This window comes from Diadema antillarum, unplaced genomic scaffold (assembly GCF_040938485.1).
Source record: "Diadema antillarum isolate AM-2024a unplaced genomic scaffold, OU_Dant_1.0 scf00000112, whole genome shotgun sequence".
Taxonomy (NCBI): Eukaryota; Metazoa; Echinodermata; class Echinoidea; order Diadematoida; family Diadematidae; genus Diadema; species Diadema antillarum.
Window position 1 is genome coordinate 3521832 of NW_027271001.1, and position 15578 is coordinate 3537409.

At 38.9% G+C, this 15578-nt stretch overlaps 1 protein-coding gene across 1 annotated transcript in view; it reads left to right on the forward strand.

Annotated features, from left to right (window-relative positions):
* The window catches only part of LOC139719655 (gametogenetin-binding protein 2-like), a 28631-nt gene extending 22462 nt beyond the window's left edge, over nucleotides 1–6169 (forward strand). The window contains exons 11-14 of the mRNA XM_071631061.1: nucleotides 282–522; nucleotides 2395–2546; nucleotides 3013–3120; nucleotides 5178–6169. Of these exons, the coding sequence (XP_071487162.1) occupies nucleotides 282–522; nucleotides 2395–2546; nucleotides 3013–3120; nucleotides 5178–5393 (717 nt within the window). The 3' untranslated portion in view covers nucleotides 5394–6169. The remainder of the gene's footprint in view (nucleotides 1–281; nucleotides 523–2394; nucleotides 2547–3012; nucleotides 3121–5177) is intronic.
* Nucleotides 6170–15578: the final 9409 nt, after the last annotated feature.

A 15578-nucleotide genomic window follows, 5' to 3' on the forward strand; every position in this document is an offset into this window, starting at 1 on the left:
ATCAGATCAGTGTACCCAGGGGTTTGGCAATGAGTGTTATTTTCTTTTCAGTCTGTACTAAAGGTATTTTCAGTTTGTCATAAGATGATTGGTTTTAGATTTCAATTAAGAGAAAAAAAAACAAATCTAATGTCAGTTAGATATTTCCTAGGTTGGACAAGAGCTTGGACTTAGTTATTTCATGATGTACTTGAAAGTTCTCCGATGTAAGGTATCCCAGAATGTGTTATATTAAACACTTTTTGTTTTACGTGTATCTGCCAACATTTTGCTCACTGCAGTGTGAGGAGCAACAGGCAGATCTCAACGAGAACAAGGCGGTCCTTCCATGCAATGAGTGTTCACTGGCTGAGGACGGCTCTGTGCTCCACGCCTTCGTGTCGGCAGACCGCTGTGATGGGGACTACTCCAGCGGAGTGGAGTGTGGGGAGGAGTGTAACCACAGCTCACGGGAGAGCTCCGAGGTGGCGTGCTCAGAGGGTATGTGCAACCACGACTGGGGCCAGAACGATGACATGCAAGGTGAGTTCCTCGCTGACTTGTCTCCCATCGTGTAACTGTATAAGTGGAAATTTTTCACGCATTTCGCGCAACCAGAAGCTTGCGCGGAAATAAAGGCATGCGAATATTTTGCATGCCATATATTCCAGTAGTTAATGTCCTGATTCCGCAGAATTAAAAACACGCAAAATCCATCTTGCCCGGCCAAGCACAAAAAATTACTTGTGCTAAAATAGCCACTTTTACAGTAATTCTCCCCCTTTGTGCCATGGTAGAAGGGCATAAGTGTAATACTGTGACAAAAGGGCATAGGTGTCATGTCATGACAAAATGGCATAAGTGTGATGGTCTACATGTTTATAAGGCATTGGATTTTTGATTAAATTTTGGAAATTGCAAGTGTGAACTGAGCCAGGCAGAATAGCCTGAGTTCATGTAGGCAGTGTAAGTCAGTCCAGGGATTATGTAAATCATGATTGGGTTATATGGGTATGACACATAGCATACATCAACAGATATCCAATTATGAACGCATAATTGTACAAGGTTTGCCTATATCGCACTTGTGTAGTCTGTTTTTGCATTTTCTTGACATGTGTGTCCAATGCTGATAACTTTGGGTCCAATGAATCAATACTGTTAGAGGAAGCTTTTGCTTCAGAATGGAAGTACAGTACTCTCCGCGTAATCGGGTATCGCTTAAACGGGTACTCCGTTTAATTGGGTAGTATTGTCAGAGTCAGTTCCAATGCACATTAAAATTACCTGATAATCGGGTTGCCTCTCCGCATAAGCGGGTAAAAAATTTTTTTGTAATCTAATTTCTACCCACATTTTATATATAATTATAAGATATAACACTTTAAGAAATCATGCATGTCAAATCTTTCACAGTTAACCACATTTTCTGCTTAATTTGCAAAGAAGACCGATCGTTTTGGGAGTAATTAAACATGCAAACACTTGTACACATACCGACTTGCTACACGAAAACGAACATTACAAATGAAGCTGGCACTCACAACTGCATAGACAGACAGGAGTTGAGCACACTTGCGCTCCTGCCTTGCTCCGCAACAACACTCACAATACGAGAAGTTTGCAACGAAAATCAGGCCATGCACCATCTGGCTAGCTCCATATAATTTTGCTTTTCCCAAGTCACTTCTTGAAAAGTAAGCCAACGTTCCACGTGACTTGTGCACGCAAAGAGACGTGTTCATTTCGGAAAACGTCTGTGTGTTAGCGAGGAGGCTATAGTCAAAGGACAAAGTGTTCTGAAGACATATTTGTCCATAAAAAAGAGAGTAAATTATATTGCTCGTGACTGAGCAAGTGTAAGGTATTTATAATGTGCCGTGCAAGAACGGGTAAGCATACAGTGTAGGTGTTTGGTGCAGTATACAATGCATGTAAATACACATTGTGTGTGTCAATTGTGAATGAGACGTGTTCTTCTGTTAATCGGGTACTCCGTTTAATCGGGTAAGAAACCCTCTGCCCGAGCCTACCCGATTATGCGGAGAGTACTGTACTGCAAGACAGGAGTTTATCGACTGTGCTCTTACAGCCTAAACTATTTCACCTCCTAGTATTTTTACATTTCACACCAAAAACAGAGGCGAAAGGATGTGGGAAAAAAAATGTTTAGGTCTCTTACCCTTGTTTGTCTTGCCTCAAACTTTCATATGCGTAATATATGCATGAACATTGATAGAGACAGGCATTCCATTTTGGCAGACTTTGCAAATTGTTTGTTCTGTTGATGACTGAGCAATTGTGGCAGTTCTGACGAACTGACGTCAAATACACTTTGTGAGCCATAGTAACCTTCATAACCTTTCAATTTTGAAATGAGGATGACCAAAATACAAAATTGTTGTTTTACTCCAGGCGAGGATGTAGATCATTCTGCAGCAGTAGACGAAATCTGTGCGGATTGCGAGGTGTCGCAGGGAGAGGGCCAGGGGGATTCTGTGCGGACGGGGAGGGGGAAATGCAGCGGGGGTCAGCCACTTGCGAAACCACTGCAGCACAACGGCGAGGTGAGTTGTTAGATTGCAGCTGTCGTTGGTAAAGTTAACATCTTTCAATTCATTTCTTTTCAGTTTGCAAGACTATGTGGAGGAACATTCTTTGAGTGACCCAGGGAGAGATGTGGAAATATCGTAATGGTCAGAAGTCAGCAGGCATATTAAAAAATGTTTCACTTATGCTTCTTTTGCTCTGACATGAAAAGACAGGGGGCAGAAGTTGATGCCCATTTCTCAGAATTATGACTGTCAATGATTATATTGCACCTGATGTATTAGTCACACTGTTTTCAGATGATTGGCAAGCGTGTTTATCTGATACAAAAGAGTCTAGAAGAATATCTTTGTCTGTAGTGTGTGTCTTGTATTTCTTGCTTGTTTGTTTCTGTCTCACTCTTTCTCCTTCTCTCAGTTACTTCTAAATCCAGTTCAAATTGCTTTATTATTTCTTATTAAATTCCACCATACCCAATATCAGGATGACGTGGGCAACTCACAGGTTCGGAAGATATGTCAGTGTGCGAATGAAGACCAGCTGCGGAGAGCGGTGGGATGGACTCACCGGTTACAAGACATGCTGACAGAGGTGAGGATCAAGCTTCATCTAGATTTGGTCCAGTTACTTACTGTATACGCTATATATTTCGCGGGGTTTTATTTTCGCGAATTTCGCGAGTTAGGAGCTATTCGTGAAATTAACAACACGCGAAAATATTACCTCCCAAAATGAATCCCTTGCCTTGATGATATGAACATTTCAGTACTAGTATACCATGTCACGGCTTACCGAACAGACCATACTGGCTAAGCTTGTTTACGCACGTCCACATCTACTTACGAATACTGTAGAGAGCCAATCCATTATCGCAAGGGGACCACTCGTCAGAAATCTATCGCGATGGACTTAACCACTTCAAAAATGTTGAATTCTAACTTACTAGTTTGCAGAGTTTGGTAAGTTTTTTTCAATCAGTGTATAACTAATATCATTCTTATTTGCTTGTAAGTCGAAAATTCTCACTTTCTTTGCCATTTCATATTTTCTCTGGTCCCCCAAACGTGAATTTAGCCACTCGCGAAAATGTGTGACAGCGGTAATTCGCGAAAATTTATGTACGCAAAAATTATAGCGTATACAGTACCACCACCGATGGCAGAGTTCACCTGATACTTTTACAATTCCTTGACAGTACTATTAAACCAGAAATTTGTTGCATGCACGATACTTTCAGGAATTTCACAGGGAGCCAAGATTTGCTGAGAAAAATGCATAGGAATTTTTTTTTGTCTAGACAAAATGCATCAAATGCCAGTTGCAAATTCGTGAAAGTTTCGTGCCGTGAAAATGGCGGATGTCTCCAATTAGCAAAAGTTTGATGTTGCAAGTGTTTGTGGTTTTACAGTATTACAATTCAGTATGAATATCTAATATCTGTTACAAGTAACATGTGCACATATGTGGAGGGATGCAGGAGGAACTGATTTTCCTTCAAGTTTCATGTTGCAAACTAAATATTGTGATTCATCAACAGAGCAAGCTCTTGTTTCAAGTCTGTAAATGCACACATGTCAGAGAAATGATGATTTCATAGGAAGTTTCTGGCTACACAGAACAGAGCAGGCACCATTTGAAAATCAAGCTTTGCATATTGCCAATCATTGATATATCCACTCCATATGCAATTAATTACAGAGTAAAATTAAAGAAACGGGAGAATGAAAACTTTATGGATCAAACAAACGGTCATGAAATGAGGAGTTCCTCTGAATATGATATGGACAAATTTGAAATGTTTACTTCTTATATGTGACCCTGCACCTCAAAACAAACAAAAAGTCGCCAGACATGAATTTTTAGTTAAGACCATATTCTGAAAGAGCAGATTTTAAGCTTTGAAATGATGTTTAACTCAAATCAAATGGACTCTCCTAACCTATCTAAATATTGGAGAGAAAGCACAAACTCAGGAAAAGTGTGAACTGAGAAAAGAGGCTCTGAAGTACAGTGTCTATTCAAGCGCTTAATCTTTACCAAACCGTGCTGGCTGTGCGATGAATGGGACAAAAAACAGGAAGTAAACCACCAGAGTATCAACAATGAAGGGATTATCAGATTAAACTGAAATTAAGCATGCCTCATTAACACATTCTGTCCATAATTAATGCCAACTTTCAAAGCAGTAGCACTATCCTTTCAAAAGTTATGAGAGTTGAAAGTGAAGAGTGTGGACAAGGTTTTTCAGAAATGAAAAAGGGATTCTAAATACACACCTAATCACACTATTCTACCAAAAATGTTCGAGATAAACTGCTAAAAAAGCACACTTTCCTGCCCGTCTTATGATACCAAATTTTAGCATAATGTAAAAGAAGACCCGCTCTTTCAGAAAATATGAAAAAGTCAAGTTTGGCTAGGTTGACCCATTTCACTTATTTTCAGTCCTCACACAAAATCAGTGTGTGCGACTTTATGTTCGTTTTGAGGTGCACGGTCACATATACTGTAAAAGTTTAATGGAAATTGTGACTGGTTTGTTTATTAGATTTTGTTCTGCTTATTTGAGTCTAATTGAACAAAAGAGGAAGTTGACTGTCAAGAGATTCTCCTTTATTTCACTCTTTCCCTTTGTCTCCGTTGCCTAGCAACCCAACTGTCACCAGCCAGACGAGGAGGAGGAGGACCTCCGTATCTCTCAGGAGGACATCCGCAACTTCCAGGCCAAGCACAAGACAGTGAGCCACGAGAGGCAGCAGCTGCGGGCCCAGATCCAGCAGCGCTTCTACCGCCGCTTCAAGGGACTGGAGGGCAACTGTGCTGTGGACTACCGCCTCAGCCAGTTAGCCATCTCCATCGACTAGACGTCCACACACCCACTGCCGGACAAACGCTTTAAGAGAGAGACTTGATCCATTGTAGCGCGCCACAAACAAGGACTTTCCTCTTCCCAATCCAGTAGACTGTCACATCAAGGGGGAGATTTTTGCACTCTCTCCCTTCCCTACTATTTTGCTCTCTAATGACTATTGTCTACAGATTTAGGTAACCTCACAATCATCTATAATGAAAAGAGTGTGGTCGCAAGTATTATGTCACAACAGCACAAAAAACTCAATGGCCCAATTGCATTGAAGACTTGCTGTGATGGTGAAAAAGCTAAAACAAAAACAAACGGCAAACAACTTCGCAAAGAAAGCAACTACCTGGTAGATAATACACAGGAATCTGTAAAGCTGACTCCCTGGCACCGTAATATACAAATACTGACTGCTCTGAAGATATACTCATCACAGTATATACAACGAAAAGAGCCCTGAATATCCATGGTAATGATTAAAAAATAACAGAAATGGAAAGACTTCTTTTCGACAGGAGGTGCCAAGACAGATAACACTGTTGCAGTTCATGCTAACTGAAATTCACAGATGATGTGGTATTGGTACAGTGCACTCCCGTTACAACGAACACGGTTATAACGAAATTTCGTTACAACGAAGTAAAACTTCTGGTCCCAAAATTATCGCCATTAAAGTCTATGTTACAAAATATGCTTATAACGAACATGTTTATAGCGAAATTTTCGTTATAACGAAGTCTTTTCCGAGCACCACTGACAAGGAAAAACAAAAGAAATGTGCTCCGTTATAACGTAATGAGGATCGCTTTCGAAAATACGTAGCGGAACAAGCATTTATAGCGTCTCTGCATGGGCGAACGCGTCACATCACTGTGTGTTCGCTTGGTGTGTCACGCACAGTTTCCGAGGGGAACTTGCGTTTAAAATTGTAATACAATAATCTGAAATTGAATAACTATTTGTTCTATTGTTGACGTAGCTTTCCAGTGTATGACGAGTATTCAACATACCGAATTTGATATAAGCGTGGCTTCCTTGTTTTCGTTATATATTGTATTTGTTCGGTAATAACGAAATTTCGTTATAACGAAAGGAAACTGCTGGTCCCGAGCATTTCGTTATAATGGGAGTGCACTGTATTCTCAGATGAGGTTGACAGATTGCATATTTCGCACACAGCATTCTTGAACTGTCTACAGTGGTTACCATCAAGCATCAAGACATTACTGTAAAATGAGGAATGTTCGCGTGCATTTTAGTTTCGCGAGAGCCAAGATTCATGAAATTAAAATGCACGCGAAAGTTCTTGCCTACACTGTATGCATTGAATGCCAGTGGCAATTCGCGAAAATTTCGTGCCGCGAATGTGTCATCGGGTGAGAATGAGAAGAGTGTTAAGTTGCCACTGTACCCATAGTGTTCGAGACAACTTAACGCCCTTTTCATTCTCAGCTGACGATATTGTGTTTTACAGTATTCTAGTCAATATGAGTGATGTCAGAATCGGAAGCACATTATCGACTTGTAGAGGAGGCACAGTTCTTGTGTCAATCATTGCATGGCCTGCGAGCCCATTCCTGTCTCCTCAATCAACCAATCAGAAAGCAGCATTCTTCAGATGATGCATCCTTTGATTCGTTCGTCAAGTAAGCCTTGATGCAGTTGGGCCACAGAGTGATAGGGAACACATAACAGATACTTTTTTTTATGGTTGGTATGACACTGTGCAGTATTCTTGCACTAGCTGGACTAAAAGTTGTCTACAAGCCTGTCGATTATTGTTAAGTACTTAGCAGATTGATTCCTTTTGAAGTCATCACAGTCACTCTGTCAGTGGGTCGTCTGTGTTGTAATGTAATGAGAATTTGGAATGGGGGGGGGCAGAATGAAAACTTGACGTAGCATACACTGGATGCATGCTTCAGGACCTCCAAGGGACAACATCTTTTGTGCATTTTTAGCAGCAGTGGGGATGACATGATGCGAGTTTTCATCCAGGGTGAAGTGTACCCTTCCTGGTGGCAGAAGTCCTCAGTTTCCATGGCACTGTCGAGGCACCGAAAAAAACAAAATACAATGAAAAATCACTGTTGCAATTTCACAGCCACACTAATACATTGCAATGAGAGGAAAATGATCTTAACGGAAAGAGCATGTTTATGAAAAAAAAAAATGATGTAGTCAACAACAAAGAAAAGTTCCTTACCCCAACACACATCACCTAACATTGATTACCCTGCAAGTTTGATATTTCAGATACTCTCAGTGGCAGCTCCCAAATAGTGTTCAGGCTTTAAAAGCAAGGTTGACATATTGTCATTCTCACAAAGTGCAAGATAAGGCAGTGTAACGAGAAGATTGAAGGCATAAATCTGTTGCTATAGTAACTCCCATCTGCAGCTGAATAATACAAAGAGGGATGGTAGAAGTAACGTAATGGACTTGTCACTTACTTGTAACTTATTATTTTGACATACCCTATTGTAACGTTAAGTGGCCTGACAGACTAAATCCAGACACTGTATGATGACTACATGTGACAATCAAGCATGTGTTGTGATGGCAATAATTCGCAAGCTCAGTCAGCTATGACTATAGTGATGTCATGAAATGTATTGGTATAGGCGATTTGTATGTGATCCAAACCCTAGCAGCATTTGACAATTTTGTGGGGTAGGGGGGTGTCACATGGGACCAAGCTATGGTGCGTGTGTGTGTGTGTGTTCGTCGGCAATCATCTGTCAGATACTTCATCCCTGCGGACACATCATGCAAGAGAAACCCCCAAGGACTAGCTGCGACTAGCTGAATACCAAAGCACAGTCTGTCGCATCATATCTTTAATGGGCGTCATCCAGATTACATCTTGACTTTTGCGAGGGATGGGAAATTCATGGATATGGCCAAATAAAGATACTTTTAAGGGACTGTACAGTACTGGTTGAGGTAGGGATTCATGTTTCGAACATTCCTAAGTGAGAAAATGAAAAGCCTCTTGTGAAATATGAAAGAGCTTGTAATTTTAAGAAGGATTCAACGTTTATTTGATGAAAATTGGTTTTCAAATGGCTGCGATATCCCAAAAAGTGCTAATAATAAAAGGCGACATGCCCCAACTTTATTAGGATCTCTTTGTTTCATCTTGTTTTTGGATATCTCAGCCATTTCAAAACCGATTTTCATCGGAAAAACTTTTGATACCCCTTAGAACTGCATGCTCTTTGACATATCATAGAGTGGTTTCTGAATATCTCGCAAAATGTTAAAAGCTAGATCTACACCTCGACCAGAACTGTACACACCCTTTAAATGAAACTGATACTAATGATGATGGTGATGATGATGATGTATTGCTCTCATAAAGTGCATGTCATATTGCCTGAGCATGTAGATGTGTGCTTTAAAGCCAAAGAAAGAAAGGAGGAAAAGAAAGAAATCATGTGGATAAATTTTCCACTTCTGTTTGCATATTCGCAAGTTTTATTAGCCTAGGGTGTGGGTCTAACTTATAATGCATTTTAGTTCTAAACCGCTCAATCTAATGGGCTTTTCTTCATAAAGCTGCTTTACCTGGAATTTACAAAGCATGAATACAAGATTTAACTTGAATGTCATTTCTTATAATGAAGTATTTCAATTTCAATTTCAATGAGTGCTTATACAGGGAATATGATATTTTTTTTTTTTTGCCTTTGTTAATGCAGCTTGCTGAATTTCATCTCCAAGCCCAGGGTATAACTATAGTACTCAACGATGCTTTTCCGCCAACAAATGTATTACTGTTCCTTTTTATTAGTCAACTCCATGCCGTCCGATTCAGGGAGGAAGGTGACAAAAAAAGAAAGCGCGCCAGCCGACATTTGTGATGATAAAAATCATGTTCAATTATTGTGAATGAAACTCTCAAAGTGGATGTACTTTTGTGAGCCATTTCACTCACAAAAAAAGTCTTGCTTTGTAGTAGCCACTCTGTGATGGGGGAAAAAAAAATGAAGACTACAAAAAGAAAAACATGAAAGGGAAGACTGTAATTTTGTCTGCTGCACAAGATGTGAAATCAAGTTCTTGCGATTGATATTCCATGTGTATTTGCGAGTATTTGGGTTGTAGTCGGTATATGCAGTTTGAATGGCTTCAAATGAGTGATGAGTTGGAAGTGTTAGAGAAATTACAGCAAAGACATTTGCAAGCTGTTGAAAATGACATTCATTCCATGTAGGTCGTTTAGAAAAAAAACAAAAATAATTATGAAATAGTGAATGAATTGCTTCCATTTTGTGACATCTTATCATGCATTCAAATTTGATGAAAAAAAAACCATGAAAATATGAGGACATATGAGAGAAAGAATATTCTATAGACAAAAAGTGTCAATGTGAAATATTGAAACGTGCATTAAAAAAAAAAGAGGATAAGTGTTTTAAAGACAAAGATTTCTTTACTGTCCTGTTGTGTTTTTTTATTTACTATGTGTCTTTATTCTTTTTCAAGAAAAAGTAAGTCTGCAGGTGTGTGCTCTGTGTTTGCCCTATCAATTTCTGTATACCCAAAATATTCCGTGAGTCAGGTGCTGTTTGCTACTTTAAAGACATGCTAAAAAATTGACTCTTATCCCCACATGAATATGACGTGCATGCATACATTTCTCCACTCAGTACTGCAATCTATGATCGCAAATTGTAACCACTTGTGATTTTGTCAGGAAGTCCCGATTCGCGAAAATTAGACTTGCTTAATATATGGTGTTTGCAGTGTACTAGCTCAATAGCTTGTACAGCCAGGTATGTTTGTTTGTGTGTGTGTGTGTGTGTGTGTGTGTATGTGTGTGTGTGTGTGGATGGAATGTTCTTATCAGTACTCTAGTGACACCTCGCGATGACTCAAACATGGCTCAAGGCAAGTGAGAACAGGCATTCCCATAATGCACCATTCATAGCTGAACTCAGGACAGAAAGGAACATTTCTGGAAGTAGTCGAGCCCAGAAGAAGAGACAGTTTTAGTCTTAAATTGCGTAAGAGGGTGACTGATGAATTCTGCCATACAGGCAATTGTGTGTTAGTACTCTTGTTTTTACGTAACCTGCAGTTTATGTAAAGCAAGGATAGTGAAACAAAAAAATTCACCAAATTGTACCATTGTGCAATTTTTTCATACATTTTGCAAGCCTCTTCGTAGGCCTACAGTGCACTCCTGTTATAACGAAATGCTTGGGACCGGCGGTTTTCTTTCGTTATAAACGAACAAAATACTATATATAACGAAAACAAGGAAACCACGTATATATATATCATATTCTGTTTGGTGAATACTCATCTTACACTGGAAAGCTATGTGAAATATGATGGGATAACTGTATTACATTTTACAATAATGAATGCAAGTTCCCTTCAGAAACTGTGCATGACACAAGGAGCGAACACACAGCGGTGTGAAGCGTTCACCCATGCAGAGACGCTATAAATGCTTGTTCTGCTATGTATTTTCGAAAGCAATTCGCATTTCGTTATAACGGAGCACATTTCTTTTGTTTTTCTTTGTCTGTGGCGCTCGGAAAAGACTTCGTTATAACAGAAATTTCGCTATGTGACCGTGTTAGTAATAAACGAATTTTGCACCATAGACTTTAATGGTGATAATTTTGGGACCAGAAGATTTACTTCGTTATAACAAAATTTCGTTATAACTGTGTTCGTTGTAACGGGAGTGCACTGTATTATGTGATTAGAAAGATGATTGACAAATGATTTTTAAAGATGGGCCTTCCCTTTTGCATTCCTTCCCAAATAGCACAGAACATGGTATATTCCACCAGAGTGACAAGACTATTGTGAAGCTATAACATTTCTGTGATCTTTGAAGGTTGTTAGCCTTTAAAATTCAAATAATGCACCAAATGCTCACCGTAGCGTATTCTGTGTACTAGGCACAGCTGCATACATTAATCCTCCTATGGTTGTAATATGATACTTATACTTTGAACAAAAGATATGCATGTTAAAGCTGTCAGAAAGGAAGAATTCACTAGCTTCTATTACTTTGTTATCGATGGCAAATAACAACACACCACTTCCATGAACTACATGTGCAACTAAGTGCATCACACAGGTGTGTAAAACTAGACTAGTAGTTTAGATTTGTAATTTTTTCCGTAGTACGAAAAAATTATTCAAATCTTAACGGTCAATTTAATTAAACAAATAAAGACCCTCTTGAGTTCAAAATTTACAGGAGGTTTCCAAATAGTGTTTTTTTCAATACTTTTAGTATGAAGTGTTCTCACCAATTTTTCAAAAATTTTGCATGCAAAAGGGATTGGCTGTCTTTAACCCTAAAAGGGCCGGGGGGGGGGGGGGGGGGGCGGAATCCGCCCCCCGACGTTTCTCGCTATAATTCTGTAACGCGAGAAGGCCTCGTCGCGAGACTTCTTGACTTTCTTCATTCAAGTCTCGCGCAACTTTTGAGACCAAATTTGCAACGTCCATGCATACTTTTGCGAAGCCACGCCCATTTTTGTAACGGAATGTCGCCCCAAACGGGCACAATTTTGTGATTTCGTGTACATTTCCTATGGAAAACAGTGCTCTGTCATGAAAGTCATAAAAACCTGATTATTTTTACAATTAATCACTTTCATTGATTAATTTTGTGCTAATTATGGTAGAAAAGCAGTCAGTGACAATTTCCAATGAAAAAACAAAGAAAAAAAAGTTGAAAAACAAAGAAATACATAAGAAATTCTGAAAACAATAAAATACATAAGAATTGAAATGAGTTTTGGAAGTTTTTGTGATGTACAATTGTTGAATATGCTAAAACAGATTTGCAGATCAGAAATTAGACTCTCATTGCTTTTAATTAGGCTAAAATATCATCCTGAGCTTAATTTGCATGATTAATAAATTAAAATTAGAAATTGATTGTTTCAAAAAATCTTATGACACAGTCTTGTAAATTATGACGCGGGTCTCACGCATGCAAAATTTCATCGCGATCACACCACCGATGGCCGAGATCTCGGGGGGGGGGGGGGCAGCGGAATCCATTCTCACTAGTTTCCATCATCCTTCTTGCATTCCTCCTTTTTTTTTTTTTTTTTTGTTCTTTCTCTTTAGGGACTCTTTACTTGCAAAAATGTATGCTTTTTAAACCTCTTTCATCACTAATGTCAAAACTTACCAAACGAAGATTCCAAGTGGAATTGGTCGAGTGAAGATAGTTATGTGGTAACTGTTCTGCACAAAAACACATAGAAACACACAGAGGAAATACTTGAGCACAGTTAGCAAGAGAGGGCGTCCTGGCGTAAGCTCCTCAGCTCATCGAGTCCACTTCGGCTCTGATCCCTCTGATCTAGTAAGTAAACTGGTTACGCCTGAGAGAAAACGTCGATACATATGGAACGCAAACAGATACGTAGTTAATCAATCGATTGCGTATCTCGCGTCAAAATAAATGGTTTGAAGGACGTACCGATCAACGCAGAATACTGACGCACATCGGAGTCAAGCTAAAAAGGCTATACAGGTACATTCATCTAAACCCTTGGTTTATCAAATCACGACCGTTTTGCATTTGGTACGGCTACTGCAATCATTGCAATCTAGAATGAAAATTGATTATGTTCAAAAGAGAAAAGAAAAAAAAAGGGGGGGGGGGGAAACGGAGTTTCGCAGAAGATCCCAGAAGATTGGAAAAGAAAATTGATACATTTGCAGGTTTTGTGTGCGATTGCAGCTATATAATATTATGAGGAACTTGATCGCAACACGAGTTAAATGCCTCTTTTAAGTATTTCATGTAAGTCCATCATTAGAGCAGGTTAAGATCTTTTCCTTTGATTTTCCTTTTTTAAACAACTTTCAAATATATGATATAATCGCAATCTCAAATTAACACGAATTGAGTTCAACTCGTTCTGCGATTAAGCTCTTCACTTTAATAGATCTCGACACTATTTGTTTTTATTTATTTTTGTTGCTGTTGACTCGTTCGGGCCACTAAAATCTTTCAATCTCAAGTTTTGGTCTCCCGAAAAAGATAATTTTGTGGCCCAAAATAAAAGTAAAAGAAACAATTCAATTGGAATCTTTGTTGACCGATCGGGCAACCAAAAGATAAATCTGGATGGAGTTGATTCGTAGATGGCGCCCTCTTCTACCTTTTACCCGTGACTTTGACATCGGATCCGGAACCTTCGGAGATTTTCGGAGGAAAAAAAAACATACACAATACGCCAGGGAAATCTTCTCATCATAGCAATTAACAAAGTAAAAAAAAAGCAGAAAAAAAGACGCAATTATGCAGACTTTGGCTATTCAAAAGCTGATTGAGTTTGTTTGTTTGCCCTCTGTTAAAACACACACACACACGCACACACACACACACACACACACCGACATGTCATTTCCATAATAGATGTCGCAGTATTGAAATATTAATATGATATATATATTGTCGAACTGAATAATGAGATATAAAAAGCTAGGGGGGAAATGTTTTTCAGTAATGTTTATTTGATGTATATATATATGTATATAATATGTGTGTGTGTATATATACATATATAAGAAGAACGAGTCTCAAATACGCCATATATATATATATATATATATATATATATATATAATATATATATATACATATCTATATAATATATCGAATAAAAAGTATCATATAAATATATATATATATATATATATATATATATATATATATATATATATATATATATATATCATATTTGATATATATGTGTGTGTGTGTGTGTGTGTGTGCATGTGTGTGCATAGACATGTCCAGAGATTATCATATACAACCTGTAACAGACATGAGTACATACATACTTGCAGACAATAAAATACAAACGTACATTACATACAGAATATGCACATAACAGGTCGGAGGCCAGCTTACATGGGTGCACATAATGGTAGGCCATACAACATGCATGCCCACTTATACAAGGCTTCGCGTCACACATGCACATAAACAAGCACACGCCTTGAGTCCAGGCTACTGCTTGCCAGTCTTCCTTTTTCTCTTTCTTTTTCTTTCGTAATGACTCACCTTGTTACTAAGCAACCGCTACGACGTCACCACTAAGGGGGAGCATCTAATCTACACGGTGTGCTTATGCATCGCGCGGCGGAGCGAGCGGTTGTGGTCGATTGTTACCTGTCAATGGACCAAGGCCTTGTTACGCTACACTCATACGACCGTGTACGATGACTGTTCAAGCGCGGGAATTACAGGACTGCTTAGAGGTGACCGTAAAATGCGTAGTCCTCATACACCGGTGCAGATTAGGCAGCAACACTTGTTTACGGGAAAAGAGGTGAAAACCGAAAAAAGGCACCGCCCACGGCTTCCTTTAGACAAGATCGGTATCAAAGGACAATGACTGGATAGGATACGGTATCAGAAAGATAACGAGTCAATTATGCCAGCGCTTGCAAGTAATTCAAGAGACATAGGAGTCTACGGTCTGAGTCAAAATGAGTAGACTGAGACAAAACCAATATATCAACCTGAAAATCACTTCCTGAAAGAGGTCTTGAATCGTTGTACACTGATCGACGGACCATTGCATTAGCTGGCTAGCGCTCCTGTGGTGTGTTGAAGTACATGAATGATAGTTAAGATCACCAGCTGTCTAAATGGAATTTAATACAGTGTGATGGAATTGTCGCCTAGCTGCGTGGCGGGTATGAATGTTCCTCAGATCCTCATACCCGTATGTACGCTCTCACTCGAACAAGCGCGCCTTATAATAGACCGTTTATATAAATTACAATTCATATTGTCTTTTAGCCTACAGACTACATTTTTGGATAGTAGAAAAATATTTTACCTAATCCCTCCAATAAGTTCCATTATGATGTAGGCAGGAATTCACTTAATTATTGCTTGGTAGGGCAAGTCTCCGGCAAGCTTCAATCCAACATTTCGGCCTAAATGTAGATTGAGTGAAAGCAGCAATATTAGTATATAGAACACATCATTGATAGTTTGAGGAAAATCGGACAATTGTTTCAAAAGTTATGAATTTCTTAAGTTTCCGTTCCGTCATCGATAAGGACTCGACAGTTTATAACGTCATTATTTGGACAACAAATCAATATGAAGAAAATATAAAGAAAAATCAACATAATGCTATTATCACTTGTATGGCATAATGAAAGAGCACTT